Here is a 16517-nt window from a genome sequence, read left to right as displayed (position 1 = left end):
CAAGCAAATTATATGCTATGTTAAGTTGTTGAGGATACTTCTTCCTTGGTGAGAAAACATCTGCTACTAGAAATGATCAGAAAAACATCAAGAAACAACTTTATTAAATATGAAAATAGAGGCAATGTTTAATATTTTCTATTTAGGTAGGAAAACAGTAAAAGCTAGGATAGGATTTAAAAAAAATTTTTTAATGATTTTATTTATTTATTTGACAGAGAGAGAGCGAGAGAGCACAAGCAGGGGAACTTCAGAGGGAGAGGGAGAAGCAGGCTCCCCGCTGAGCAGGGACCACCCCCCACCCCATGTGGGACTTGTTCTCAGGACCCTGAGATCATGACCCGAGCCGAAGGCAAATGCCTAACCAACTGAGCCACCCAAGTGCCCCAAGAACAGGATTAAAAAAAAAAAATTCAAATTTGTGCCTTTTTAATTAAAAAATTATAAATTTAAATTAAAAACTAAAAACAAATATGCAACATTTAAAATATTAGGGTTTATCTCATTCAAATATGCAGTTTAAGATTTAATGCTAATGTGGTTTTAAAGGACTTCAGTTTACTAGAACAGTAACTTTTAAAACTTGAAAATAAAACAAATCCTGTACTGGTCTGTAATCAATGAAAGAACAGGACTATCTTTCTCTAATTTCCATGATTTACCATGGAAAAGGTATTTACTCCTGTTCAACAAAATCGTTTCTGGAGAGCATACCACATGTTTGAGTCATGACTGATGTACAAATATTTTATCTTAAGTTACACTGTACTGTTAATATTGCTCTTTTGATGATCTTTGAGTGTCATATTTTTCTAGGGCTAAGAATTAGTGTATCAGTAGATTGATTCTCAAAACACAATAACTTAAGTATACAGTAAAATATAAATATAAAGGAAATTATACCATTAGCTTAAGAGCATAAAAATGCTGGGTATTATTAAGCTACTATGCAAGTTTAGCTTCTCAAAAACTGTTCATATATAATCTAATGATACAACAGACATTTGATATTTCTCAAGATGTACATCCTAAGACCTTTGTACTTATGTTTTGAGACGACCCCAAGGCCTATACTATAACCCACAATAAAAGATCATTATAAAAACTGCCTTATTTTCAAGAATAAATAGGAAATAACCATGTTGCTTTGAGCTGTTGATGCTTTGTTGCTGCTTGGCTAATTCATTCCCACATACCAAATTTGTAGCACACACAGTCTCAATTCATGCTTTGGTAAAATAATAAATCACACTATTCCAGTCATCTATGTTACCACTTAGGAACAGAAGGAACTTTCAGTGTTAAATCCTGAATGCTAAGATCCTGTCATGCGTCACTGGCATAAAGCAGAATTATGTACAGTTACATTAAATATTTTATATTTATTCGTGAATAATCATGTAGCAATAGGTGTATAAGCCAGTATAAGAATGTTAGTGTTGCAGAAACTTAGATTTCATCATTTTTAGCCCACTGCAAGAATCTTTGACACACAATTAGCTGATTTTTGCTTGGACAACTACAATATTCTGGGATTCTGGAAAAGCTTATTCTACTTTTGGACTATACTAATATTAAACAACAAAAAGCACAGATATTCATATATGAAAGGGAGAGCTGTGGTGACCAAGACAGCATCTATTACTCACATGTGGCTATTACAAGTACGTGAAATGCAGCTAGTAGGAACTGATATGAGTTCTAGTAAAAAGTATATACCTGGTTAATTTTAAATAATTGATAAACTTGTGCAGTGTTTGGACTTCTGAACAATGACTTGTAAAATTGGCTCCCTCAAGGGACTGTTACTTGTGAGTAAAATTGTGTTTGTCATTATAATTAACACAAGCTAGTAACAAGGTCATCAAACCAATTTAAAAACAATAAAAAAAAAGCACATGGGTGGCTCAGATGGTTAAGCGTCTGCTTTTGCTGAGGTTATGGTCCTCGGGTTCTGGAATCAAGTCCTGCATCAGGTTCCCTGTTCAATGGGGAGCCTCCTTCTCCCTCTACCTCTCTCTCTATATATATCTCTATTTCTCATGAATAAAGAAATAAAATCTTTAAAAAAATAAAATAAAAAAATAAAAACAATAAAAAAGTGTCCACAAGTGTGCGTGTATGTATGTTCACACACACACATCTATCTGATTTGAAAGACTTATTATAAAAAACAAGGATATAAAATCTCAACTATTTTTATATTAATGACATGTTGAAATGATACTTAGGTTAAATAAAATATATTAAAACTAATCTCATCTGTGTCTTTTTTACCTTTCTAAATGTAGTGATTAGAAAATTCTAAATTGTACATGACTCACATTTCATTTTTTCAAACGATACCGCTATAGAGTATCAATTAGGAAAGCAATTTGTAAACCACTGCTGTTCAAGAACAATTTCCACTATACTAATAACAAAAGAAATAACTTTGCATTTATGTGTAGAAACATAGTTTGAAAGAATATTTATTCAATGACTAATTGTTATTACTCCTGAGTAATGAAAATATGAGGTAAGGGCAAATTTTATATAACCTTCTACTATTCTAAAATTGTTTTTCCTTTAATGTACAGGAAATACTCTTGAATTAAATATCATCTTGGGCATATACACTTAAATGATTTTCAACAAGGGTACCAAGACGATTCAATGGAAAAGAATGGTCTCTTCAACAAATGGTGATGGGAAAATTGGATATCCACATCCAAAAGTATGAACTTAGATCCTTACTTGGATCATATATAAGAAATAACTCAAGATGGATCAAAAACCCAAATTTAGGAAATAAAACTATTAGAAGAAAATATAGTGGAAAGTCTGTATGAACTCAGATTTGGCCAAGGGTTCAAAAATATGATACCAAAAGTACAAGCAACAATAACAACAAAAATAAACAAACTGGACATCACTGAAATAAAAAAAATTGTGTGTCAAAAATCACTATCAAGACAATGAAAATAACCTAGAGAAGAGGAGAAATATTTGCAAATCATAGACTTGATAAAGATTTTATATCCAGAATAAAAAACACATAAAACCCAACAAAGAAAAAAGAAAACCAAACTCAATTAGAAAATGGAAATGGATGTGAATAGACATCCCCTCCAAAGGGGATACAAAATTTGCCAATAGATGCATGCAAAGATGCTCAACATCATTAGTCATTAGGGAAATTAAAATAAAAACCACATGAAGTACCACTTTCCCCTCACCAGGATGATGATAATTAAACAAAACAACATATTAAAACAACAACAACAAAAAAGAGAAAATAATAAGAGCTGGAGCAGATATAGAAATATTGGAACCCTTGTTCATTCCTCATGGAAGTATAAAATGTGCAGCCATCATGGAAAACTGGGAGTATCTCAAAAAGTGAAACAGAATTATCACAATACCTCAGCAATTCTACTCCTAGGTATATGTTTAAAAGAAGTGAAAATAGGAACTCAAAGAGATACTCGGACACCAATGCTAATACAGCAGCATTATTCACAACAGTAAGAAGGGGTAAACAACCCATGTATCCATCAAAATGTAGGTACTATACATAGAAGGGAACATCTTTCAACCATCAAAAAATGAAGTTCCGATGCATGTTACAACATGGATGAACCTTGAAAATATTACAGTGAGTGAAATAAACTAGACACAAAAGGACAAATATAATTCCACTTATATAAAATATCGAGAATAGGGAAATCAACGATATAAAAAATAGATTAGAGGTACCAGAATCTGGGGGAATGAGATATGGGGAATTGCTGCATAGTGGGTACAGAGTTATTGTTTGGGGAATTGAAAATTCTTGGACACAAATAATGGTAATGGCTAAACAGCACTGTGAATATAGTTAATGCCATTTAATTGCATGCTTAAAAATGATTAAAAAGCACATTTTATGTTATGTATGTTTTAGCACAATATAAGTATATATATCAAATCATCCTGGGGACTGTGTTTTCTCTTTAGTCATGCATTAGCTTAATAAGTAATAATACATATACTATGTGTTGGACCATCTGCTAGGTGTGGGTGACATAATGGTGAATGGAAAAATACAATGAACTTTGTTATAGTATAAATTTGCAGTGTAACTGATATGGATAACATCCATAAAGTAACCTTTAAGGCTCTGTAACATCCTTAGGAAGTCTTTCTTTTTGCATAGTTTGAAACAGATATTCGGTTATTTAAAATACTCTCCATAAATATTAAGTATACTGATGACACTATATGTAACTAATTTCCTCTACTGGCTGAATGGAATGTTTCCAAAAGAGAAGAAATGTTGGACACGATGTTTTTCCTAAAGGGATTTCCAATTAAATGGATAAAAACAATCATGCCTGTATCACATATAAAGCATCCAGTTAAAACATGTAAACAAGTACCTATATTTACTATCTAAATATACTTACTTCAAATGCTAAGGGGAATGATGGAGTGATTAGAACCACATAACACAAATGAGAAAAGCTTTATGAAAGAAAAGAGTTTAGAAATAAATGGAAGATACAAGGTAATAATAGCAATTTTATATTTTGATAATGGTAGTAGTTACATCAATATAAAGAATGAACTTGCTTTGATCTATATACACACAAATGAATGCATGTAATAGCAAAATAGTAAAATAATGCTGTGGGAAGGGCACATGAACCTCTATGTACTATTTTTGCAATTTACCATGAGTCTATACTTACTTAAACAGTGGAAGAAAAAGAGGACACCAAAAATTACTTATCACATAATAGCCTTTAAAAATAAAGTATGTTGATGGGGCGCCTGGGTGGCTCAGTGGGTTAAAGCCTCTGCCTTCGGCTCAGGTCATGATCCCAGGGTCCTGGGATCGAGCCCCGCATCGGGCTCTCTCCTCAGCGGGAAGCCTGCTTCTCCCTCTCTCTCTCTGCCTGCCTCTCTGCCTACTTGTGATTTCTGTCTGTCAAATAAATAAATAAAAAATCTTTAAAAAAAAATAAAAAAAAATAAAGTATGTTGAAATATACACAGGACGAAAGTAACAAAACAAAACAAAACAAAAAACACCACCAAAAAGCAAGAGAATGTATAATAATGGTAGGGGCTGTGAAATGCACACACATTGTTTTTGTTATTTTTCAAAGTTGTGGTAATATTAATATGCCTGAAGAATTTATATAATGTAAACATAGAAAAATAGACATGGGGAAAAACAAACATGCCAAAATAACCAGAAAGAAAGCAAAGGGGTGGATATTGTGGCAAAGTATGGGAAGGGGTTTTGGATTAGGGAGGTGGTCTATCAGTGACCCAAGGAAATGGGTTTACCTCAGAATATGCTACCTTCTCCCTCCTTTCCAACAAAAATTATAGCTCTTAAGGATTATTCTACAGGTGGCCAAGGTTTACTGATTTCTTTTAGTCTTGATTTTAGTAAAATTGTAAGAATTCAGACATGAGAAAAGGACTATTATTTCTCATATTTTACTATATGCATACAGATGAGCTCAGAACTTCTGTTCAGTCATTATTTTTCTTCCACTTACAATTTGGGTTGGATATGAATTAATTAATATACAAGGATGAGATATCATGTTTGAGTATCACATATAGTACAGGTAGCTTAGAAAATAAATATTTTATCATATAAAAGTGATTAACTCAAAATTTATTATACCTCCTAACTTCTCTAGGAGTTGAAATAAAAGAAATCAATAATGAAATACATGAAAATAATCAAAAGTAATTTGATTTGTATGTTCTTTAAATCTTTGATTAAATTTTCATTGAGGGATGCCATAAATAGTTGGGTAAATAACAGGTAGTTGAGTCTGTCCTCCTGTTGCAATTGTGCAGTAGGCATTGTCCCCAAGATATATACCATGAAATTTTCTGATTATTTCATACTTATGTGGTCTTTCTTTTTCCTTCAAAATGTCTATATTTTTACTATATATTTTCTAATAATGCTAATGTTCTAATAATTTTATTATAACCCAAGTCGACAGTAATCTTTATACATCATTATATTTTCAATTTCCTGTTATACTTCTGTTTATATTTAAGACATATTACAACCGATATATTCATAACAATTCCAAAAACTTTAAATGCCTCATGTGAGGCATTTGTGCCTAATGTGAGATGACATTATACCAGAGATAAAAGTTCAGGTCAGGCGCTGTCCAGAGAAAAAGGCAGGGACTTATTAGATATTCAGGAATGAAACCGTGGCTTTATCCCTTCTAAAAGGAGAGGCAGAACTTGTGAAAGCAAACCAGGAACTACCCAATGCTAATCACAAGTTAGAAATTTCTCAATTTCTCAGCCTCAATTCTATGCTATTAACACACTACAATATTTTATATTAAAAAATACCCTTGAGGATGAGACTCCTGGGTGGCTCAGTCAGTTAAGCCTGAGCATTCAGCTCAGGTCATGATCCCAAAGTCCTGGGATCAAGCCCTATGTGGGGCTTCCTGCTCAGCTGGGAGCCTGCTTCTCTCTCTCCTTTATCCCTCATTCCTGCTTGTGCGCTCTCTCTCTCTCTCTCTCTCACTCTCTCAAACAAATAAATAAAATTGCAAAAAAAAAAAAAAAAAAGTACCCTTGTGGAAACATTGTTACATATACTGCCTGGAAAAGAGTTAACTCCCTACATCACAAATTAAACCCAAATAGATATATTATATGGTTACTTAATTTATGGTGTGCTTTATTACTCTAAGCATGTCATAAGTCTGTTGCTCACCAGACTTTTGTCAGTGTCCCTGGCCTGAATCTCCTTCCTTGCTTATGGTGTGTAGAAAGTCCATTGGCTGCAACAGATCTATCTTTCTTCTATCTCAATAAAGCTTCCCACAAAAGTCTTACTATTGCTTCACGGGGCCAATTTTCTGAACCATATGTAGTATTTGATTATATTCAACTCAAAATATCATGTCACAATATTTTATTGTCATTGATTTCAAATTCAGCTATGTAACAGGGAAGTTTCACAGATAATACCAGACTCCTTTTAGAAATGGAAGAACATTACCAATAAATCTTCAGTAACCATCACAATGCTAATACTAAAGGCAGTCACTAACTAAATAACTGTGACATAATTTCATCAGACAACTAGGAGTTCATATTTCCAAAGATACCTTAAAAAAAATCTAGTCTACCTCTAGTTTTCTTACACTTAAAATCTTATTATACACACCCAAATTTTTTTCAATACTCATGGACAAATATGCTTTACTAGGTCTCCATATTCAGCTCATCTATATATTTTTTTAACCACCCTCTCCAGTTTATTATAGTTAGAAGGAAAGTATGTCTTTTTGCTTTGTACCATCTGAATAAACTGTATCAATTTGGAGAAAAAATGAAAAATTTCAAAGTTCAAAGGCCAAATCATTTGGAAAAGGAAGACTATTCTTCAGTTGTGGTTCTTTTGTAAGTGCTGTGTTTTTAGAAGTCCTGGGTCAGAGCCTTGATTACATCAGTACAGTCCCTAAAGTCCTTTTTACTTAAGTATACGAAATAGTTCGAAAAAAATAAAGGCAAATAAAACCACAAAATAATTCATGTTGGTAACTTCATACACAAATCCTGAAGACACTTGCAAGGCTGACTTCTATTTTATATTACTTATACATTTGGGGGTTTCTAATGAGAATAAAAATGATTTATTAAGCATACATTTTGCTTAATCAGTACTTCAAGTCAGAAAGTCTGAATACTGGGAGACATTATTTTTACATAAAAGTTTCTCAATTTATAAAACATTTTCTATTGACAGATAAGGCACAGAAAAATCCAAGTGACATCTGCTAAGCTTTACTTAGGAAAACTTAAAGAAATCCTACGGGATAACATCACTCAATTTTTCCTGGAGTACTTCTGATGGAGACTTCCTAAAAAAAAAAAAAATCTGGAAATAATTAGAAACCATTATAGTACCTAAAAAAGTTTACTTGAAAACTAAATCTGCTATTCATCAAAGACCATAATACACTCAGAATAATGTAATGGAAAAATAAGGTACACATATAGAATAACATAAAGCACCTCAACCAAATCTGATTGCAAAACATAAAAAAAGAAAAAAAGAAGGTTGACAGAACACAGTATCAGACCCATGATATACTGAAGAACTATGTAGGAAAAATTGCACTTAACTGATTAAGCAATGATTTTGTTAAAACAGTATATATTGATTATTTTGCTTATTTTAATTTACTTCTGTTCATTTTACTTCCAGATGACAAGAAACCATTTTTTTTTTTTAAAAGATACTAAGGACAATTTTAATATAAATTGAAAGGGAAGAAGAATTAATAGTTAATTCTTAAAATTTACTCTTTTGTCATAAGATCTGCAAGGAAAAAAAAGTATCCAAAATACAGTAAAAAGTATTTTGGGTATTTCTGGAGCAATAAATGTGATATAATGATAATGCTAATAGCTCCTTAAACTTAAAATATGTTCTCTACAGAGACCTAAAATTCCACTGGGGGGTAGACTGGATGGCATGTCCCTTGGAGTTTAAAAGGCTGTCCATATGAACTGAATTATCCTTGACAAGTACCTTCAGACACTTGTAATATGATCTCATGTAAATTTAGACCATATTTTGCACACAAACCAGTGGCGATAGTAAGTTTATTCAGGAGCTCAGATAAGAAGGAAAGAAAAACTGATATCCTTAATAACAGTTGTTCAACATGAAATTTCCAAAATGAAAAGCATAAAAATAAAAGCATCTAATGTGTTGCAGCAAATGAAAGAAAAACAAATATTAAGAAAAATGTTGCATTTTTTTTTCTTTTCAACCCTTAGCTACATAGTGTTTCCATGCAAAATTCTATCCTTCAATAGCTTATTTAAATTTGGAAAAAGAAAAGCACATTTTAAGCAAATAAATAAACTGGAAAATTCCATTTGCATTGGAATTGTAATAACATAATATAATCAAAATATTACAATAAATCATAACACAGAGCTGTAAATGTTTACAAAAACCTGACTGTAAGGCAAAACAAAAGGACAACTCAGAACTCTGTAGCTTTAAAGATTGCTCAGGATTGCCTTCTGCCTTGGCACAGACAGCCCTACAAACTTTGCTAACTCTCCAGGGATCGGCTCCATCGTCCAAGAGACACATTAAGGCCTGTAGAAGAGAACCAGGCTTTGGAGAGCGCCATGCCAGGCAAGCGCCTTAGCATCATTAACTGTATTTAGTTTTCGTTATCAGAAGTCTGCTACTGCTATGGTTGTCCTGCTAATGGATGAAAACAGAATATATATCATCTTGAATTTGAGTAGTAGAGAAAAATGACAGATTATGTCAAGAAATTTTAAAGGCATGTCTATTTTTTTGTGGGCCCTTAAAACCAAGATGTTATACATCCATGGAATAATTAACAATTGTCAAAGATCATGTTATAAGCTAATTTCATAGCAGAATAATAAAGTCCTCCCACTTGAACTATATTAAAGGAAATTACTACTCATTTGTTTCTTTAAAAATATTTTGTGGAAAGCAACACTTCAGTTTAACAAAATAGCAAAACAATTGGAAACCTTTACAAACATATATTTTGTAGTCACTTAAATGAGGTATATTTAATCCATTAACCACCTGAAATATTTAAATACACTCTGAATTATTTAAAAAATTCAACTTAAAAATCAAACCAAGAGACATGTTTATAATATTGCTTTGCTGAAACACTGAAAGAAAGTGCACTGCATAGAGTGCTTAAATTTCTCACTCTTCCTTTCAATCAATATCTGAGGCAAAGTTTCATCTCTAGGGCCCTTAATGGCAGGAATTCCTGGAGCCAGCAAATGAGTAATGTTAAACCTATGATTAGATGATGAGGCCATCAAAGACACTAGACCCTAATGCTACATTCTTCTTTATTTCTCTGAACTGCAGTAAAACCCTGAGCTAAAGAAGAAGGAATTTTAAGCTACCTTTTTTTCCCCCACAAAAGCTTTTTTGTTTTTTTTAAATAAATGTGCATCATCAAGAACTTAAAAGGTCTGAACAGAGCTCTCAGAATGTCTCTTGAACTCAGGACTCCGGCATTAGGAAACAATTTTCAAATGCCCTGCAGATGAACTCCTGCCAGGAATGCTGTTTTCTTTAACTTCTTCCTTATTAATATTCTTCATATTTTTCCTGGCTGAAAAGGAAGGAATGGACCTAATGGTTTCTCTATGAATATATTCTTGAAGAAAGTAAACCGAAGACTGGAAATCAATAGGTAAGTTTCGGTTGCTTTGTGTTTGCTAATATTTTAAAGGATCAGTTAAAGCCATATTGTTTATTTGGGAGTTAGCTGTGGCTTTGGGCAGAACTCAAGGTCAGTAACTAGAAAGAGTTTAGATGTATTTTGCTACTGAGGAAGCTAGGAATAAATGTAATAACTACTTACTGTAAACATACATAACCTTTCTTATTTTCACATTACAAAATATTTAATACTTATATGAAAATTAGGATCATTAGGAGACTTGGCAGAGCTGGTAAGAAAAAAGGCCACTAGGTCCCTAATTTTAGTTATCAGAAAAATGTTATATATATATATATATCTATATATATATATATAGTTTCTTATAACTGCTAAGAAGAAAAAAACCCAATAACTACAAATTCTGTTTTTAAATCTGATTATTAAAGATAAATAGCATAAGTATATTTTTAGAATGTACACTGAAATGTACACATTACATCAAAAAAAGAAAGCAACAAGGTATTGTATAAAAGACCACTCACTAATGAGCTGTATTTTATACTAGGGCTATTGCATGAAAAAGACTTTGCTTTCATTATCTGTAATCAAATGGAAGAAAACACTTAAAAATAAATGTCAGAATTATAAATTCTATGGTACCATTTTTAAACGGTGGAATGTAAAGAAGGGTATCAAAAGATCTGTAACAGAGTTTATATATATATATATATATATATATATATATATATATTTGCAGATAGAGGACAATAGAAGGATAGGAAGGTGGGAAAGAATAAGAGCTAAAGAGAGCGGAAGAACGGAGAGGAAGACTGAATCAATATTTACAAGGTACTATCATCTAAAAATATATCTTAAATTATTTTGTTCATCTGCAGGATAAGAAATGTAAGTTTTAAAAATATGTAAACACACACATATATAGGCACACACATTCTACTTACTAAATGACAAAAAAAAACACCTCCCATAGTTTAATGTAATCCAGTGGAAGAGATGTCCTACCTGAGAACACAGCAGCATGACCAGCTCAACCACAGACGTGCTGGACTTCATACAAACGAGGCCTGCAACAAAGAAAGGTTGAACAAAATGAAATTATAGTGGTAGAAATCCATCACTCCAAGTTGCTTCACTATGTAATTTTAACTTACAAAACGTTCTACAGACTAGAATTCCTAAAATAAAACAAATGGAAAGATTCACTAACACATATTTTTTATGGCATTAACTTCAAAACATTCAGATATTCAAGAAGATGTAGAAAAAAATACTAAAAACTGACTTCATGCTTGGGTTATTTATTGGTCAAGGCCATTTTTTTATATTTAAACAAGATGGAGGGTAGTTATCGGAATTGGTGCGCTTGTTAGAGCTACTTTGAATCCAATGACATTTGCTATGTGATTGTCTCCTGAAAAAAGAAGCAATAATCAGTGAAGATCTGCCTAAATTTTCTTCCAAAAGACAAAATTAATATAATTTACAAATAAATAAGTGCCCATAGGTTATCAGTTGTTAAATGTTTTCAAAATATTAAGAAATGAATTTCACACACAATTAGTATGTTAAGCAATGTTCATAGAATCTTGAAATGTTGTAATTTGTACAAATAACGGCTACTACTCATTGATCACTTACTGTGTGCGAGGCACTGTGTTAAGTGCCTTATAGTCATAGTGTCATTTAAATCTTATTTCTATTCTGTTACATACTATTATTATACTCATACTACAGATAAGAAAATATTCTTCCTATAAGCAACTTAAACATTAATTATTCATCGGGATGTTTCCCAATTGAAAGGATGACTGCTGAAGAACCTGTAATAAGAAAGCCAATCATGACTGGTAGTTTTTTTTAAAGTGCCAACAATGGAGGAAGACGTAACTAAGGATTAAGAACAATTCCTGGTTGAGAGTATATAATCATGACGCTTACTAACATAAAAAAGATTTTAAAATTTTTCATTTTTTAAAAAAAAAATTAATGTTTTTTCTTTTTAAGGAGGACAGAAGTGATAAGTAAAAGCATGGGATAGCAGGAAATGCCATAGTCTTATATTAGTTGTTGCTAAATGGAAAGCTTAAGTGAAACCAGTTTTTCTCTTCTTTTCTTCTTAAGGTGATTTCAGTAAATAGTCTCAAATGCCTTCTAGGCTCTAGCATGTATATTTACTGTAGGTTGTGGATAAATACCCTTTTGTGCCCACTCTGCTAACAACCCTATCCTTATTGTACACATGACAGAAAAAGCTGTAAAAGGCACTAGTATTCCATCTTATCAGATCTTTGGGCAGACAGTTAACTAATGAAATAAGAGGCAGATGTGAAAAGCTCATTTAAGAGACAATTGCGGTAATTGATCAGCAATTCTCATGCTCAGGAACTAGAGAGTCAAAAAGATTAATGGGATATTTATCACCTGTTGGTTACTCAACTATTTGAAATTCTGACAAAGAAAAACTAAGGAAAAGGCCAAAGGACTATGCATAGCAAAAGAATCATAATTCTGATATGTACTCCATATAAATTTAGATTTTAGACTATAGGTTATATAAGGGATGACTATATAAAGAATTAATCACCATATATTTATTCTGTGTATTAGAATTTTTTTAATACATAACAACTTAAAAGTAAAAATTAGGAAAAACATGCAATTATGTTAATTTCTCACAGCCTGATTTTTAAAATGAACTTCTAAAAAACTCCTGGGGTGCCTGGGTGGCTCAGTGGGTTAAGCCTCTGCCTTCAGCTCAGGTCATGATCTCAGGGTCCTGGGATCGAGTCCCATATTGGGCTTTCTGCTCAGCGGGGAGTCTGCTTCCCCCCTTTCTCTCTGCCTGCCTTTCTGCCTACTTGTGATCTCTGTCAAATGAATACATAAAATCTTTTAAAAAAATAAAAAATAAATAAAAAACTCCTATGTAACAGGAATGTTCATAATCTTTACAAATTCTATCATACAGAAAATATAAACAAATATTCTATCAATGCTTTGTTCAAAGGACATGACAACAAATTGATAGGATCGCAAAACTGCAATTTGCAAACAGTATGGCCATTGTGATTTCAACTCCATAGATCCATGCACCTTTACTGGTGTGTTTTGTCTAGTTAGTTTTGAACACAATGAACTAATGGATTCTCCTTAAAAGGAAAAAAATAATCTACCATTGACAATGCGAACATAAGCAGAGGCAGTTCTGGAAGACTTATCAACCTTCAAGTATTACACAATCACTTTGGTTGGAAGTATTTCTAGGTGCTAACAAAAGTATTACTAAAACAAATACCCAAACTCCAATGTTTTTTATTAGCGATACTAAAAATACAAGCAATGTCTGGTGATATTCTAACCTTGCACACTTTCTAAATAAAGATATACGCACATTTGAAAGTTTAAAATGTAGGAATAAACATGGTATTGTATAAACTTAAATCATAAGCTCAAGAAAGCCACATTTATCTAGTGATGCTATAAATACCTAAGCTATATAAGCATAAGGTGAATATTTTATAAGTGTATATTTCAAACAGGTTGATTTTATCCTTCTTGTATCTGGCAAGAAATTCATAATCAAATCAACTCATTTGGCAGCTACTCACATAAGCAAAGTATAGTGTTAGCACTGAGGAGTTTACAGTAATGGATAAGACATTATCTACTCCTTCCTATGTGTTCCATGTTTTATTTTATTTTATATTTTTTAAGACTTTATTTTTATTTTTTTGACAGACAGAGATCACAGGCAGTCAGAGAGAGAGGAGGAAGCAGGCTCCCCACTGAGCAGAGAGCCCGATGCGGGGCTCGATCCCAGGACCCCAGGATCATAACCTGAGCCGAAGGCAGAGGCTTTAACCCACTGAGCCACCCAGGCGCCCCGTGTTCCATGTTTTAAATCAAATCTAAGATTATCTAACATTTACCTGGAGCTTTAACATTTACAAAGCATTTTTACATATGCTATCTCATTTCATTCTCTTAATAACTCTTTGATTTAGTTATTATTACCTCATACGATAGATAAAAAATGAAGAGTCAGTGACTAGCCCAAGAGGTGTCATTCAGTTAAGTAGTAGAATTGGAACCCAAATTCAAGGAACCTAACTTGAATGTCCATTTGATGTTTGCTGCAGAGCTATATAAATAATTAAACATGAATAGGATGGCAATATGTCTCTATGAGAAAGGTCATAATGGTTCATTCCAACTGGGATGATTTGACAGTTTTCTTGGAGAAGGTAGCATATGTTGGTCAGACATGAGGACAAAAAACACAATCTTTAGTAAAAGCAAAGAGGGAGAAGGGAAAAAAAAATGTGAAAGACATTTATTGTTTGTGGGGTGGATGAGTAGAATATAGGCAGTGTATAAAAGTAGGACTGAGGGCTATCATAAAATTCAAAGATAAATAAAGATCAAAAGCAGTAAAATTATGTTTTTGAAAAGGGAAGAATTTAGTGCAAGTTATATAATGGAGGAAATTATACGAAGGTTAAGTATTCCTATTTCACGATCACTTATCCCATGCTGTTAACTGAGAAGAAGTCCCCAAAGGAGCTGTACATGTTTGCCCCATCATCAAAAATCTACTTAGACGTATCGGCCAGTTAATAGATTATTTTTACCAGCAAATACACATTCACCAGAATAAATATTCTGACTAGGAATACTAATCCAATACTTTATACCGCACAAGTTACTGGTATAAAATTAAGACCTGGAGCAAAGACAATACATATGTGAGCAAAGAAGGTTTGTACGTAAAGGAGGTATTCGACAGTGAAGAAACGATCTAGTAAGAGTTTTTGAATATATTATGAACTACACTGTTGAAAGATAAGGTCAGCTAACTGAGTGGTTAACATACAAGCATGTGAGAAGATTAATTAGATTAATTAACAAATTTGAGGTGGTCCAGATGCAAGAAGCAAAGAATGAATAGAACTGAATAAACTAAACCATCATCCAAAACACTGGCAGTTCTTTTGGGATCCCCCCTAGTAGGGGTAAGAAGTCAGTATTATTTTCAGAACTATGTGTCTTCACCATAAATAACAAAATAAACAAAACCCCACCAAGCCCCACTAAAATGCAGGATAAGTATGCAAGTTTTAAGTTTGACTTTGGGACAAAGCTATCTTTCTTAATACAAGGAAGACTGCAAGGTACAGTGATGCTGTTTTACTACAAAGCTTTCAGATTCTTCTGAGTCCATCTGTCAATCTGACTTCGTGTGTCTATAGAATTAGATCAAGTTAAAAGAGCCCTTCAGCTTTAAAATATTGTAGGGAAATTCCATCTCTAGCAGGATGTTCCTCACAGTGGGAAATAAAGGGTATGAAGCCTTACAGTGATAAGCAAGAAATCACACTCCAAGCAAGAAATCACATAGATAAGGGTGCCTGAGTTGCTTAAGGTGGCCAGTTGGTTAAGGGAAAACCTCTTTGTTTTGGTCAGGTCATGATCCCAGGGCCCTTGGATCTGGCACAGCTTCCAACTCACCCTCAGCAGGGAGTGTCTGCTTGAGGATTTTTTTCCTCTCCTTCTGCCCTTCCCCCTCACACACACACACACACTCTCTCTCTCTCTCTCAGATAAATAAATTTATAAATAAATAAATAATATTTTAAAAGAATAATAATCACACCCATAGGTGGGACTCATCTTTTAAGCAGTGTCAGAATTTTCTTTCAGCCAAGGGCCTTCTTTCAAAAGAGGAGACCCCCAGACATCTATGACTAGGGCAGGGCTCTGAGTACACTCTCATTAAATGTCAATTAAATGAATAAATCTAGAGACCATCATTCACTGAGTAACTGTGTAGTTGATGATAGAGAAAAAAAACTGGATTTTGAGGGAAAAAAAACAAGCATATTTTCAAGGGGAATAAGACCCATTTCCTTCAAAAGTCATTTATTGAGTGTAATGTCTAATGTGCTAAATACCGTGTCAGGTACTAAGTATAAAAAGAAGTGAGGAAAGTGGCACAGATTTTGTAAACAAATAGTCACGACATAGAATCCTAGGAGATACACAGAGATCATAAAGTGTTAGAAGCACAGAAAGGTAGTGAGCAGCTCTGCTGAGGAGAATTTATAGGGTATGTGATATATCAGTTGGATGTCTGGGCAAAAAAAGATAGAATGGAAAGTCATCCAAGGCGAGAGAAACATGAGAGGTATAAAGAAACATGAAATAGCGAGTAAAATGGGGTTGGAATGTTATGTTGGGTTGTTGAGAGGACAAAAGGCAAGGAGTGGAAATGAAGAC

General features: G+C 33.1%; 1 protein-coding gene across 13 annotated transcripts in view; it reads right to left on the bottom strand.

Moving 5' to 3' along the window:
- Positions 1–16517, bottom strand: part of NBEA (neurobeachin) — a 677938-nt gene that overhangs the window by 344968 nt on the left and 316453 nt on the right. For all 13 annotated transcript variants that reach the window (XM_047723145.1, XM_047723148.1, XM_047723152.1 and 10 more), the window contains one exon: positions 11244–11305. In XM_047723145.1, the coding sequence (XP_047579101.1) occupies positions 11244–11305 (62 nt within the window). The remainder of the gene's footprint in view (positions 1–11243; positions 11306–16517) is intronic.

The sequence above is a fragment of the Lutra lutra genome, chromosome 3, assembly GCF_902655055.1.
Source record: "Lutra lutra chromosome 3, mLutLut1.2, whole genome shotgun sequence".
Taxonomy (NCBI): domain Eukaryota; kingdom Metazoa; phylum Chordata; class Mammalia; order Carnivora; family Mustelidae; genus Lutra; species Lutra lutra.
The sequence above is the reverse complement of the archived record's forward strand: the minus strand, read 5'-3'. Positions and strand labels throughout refer to the sequence as shown.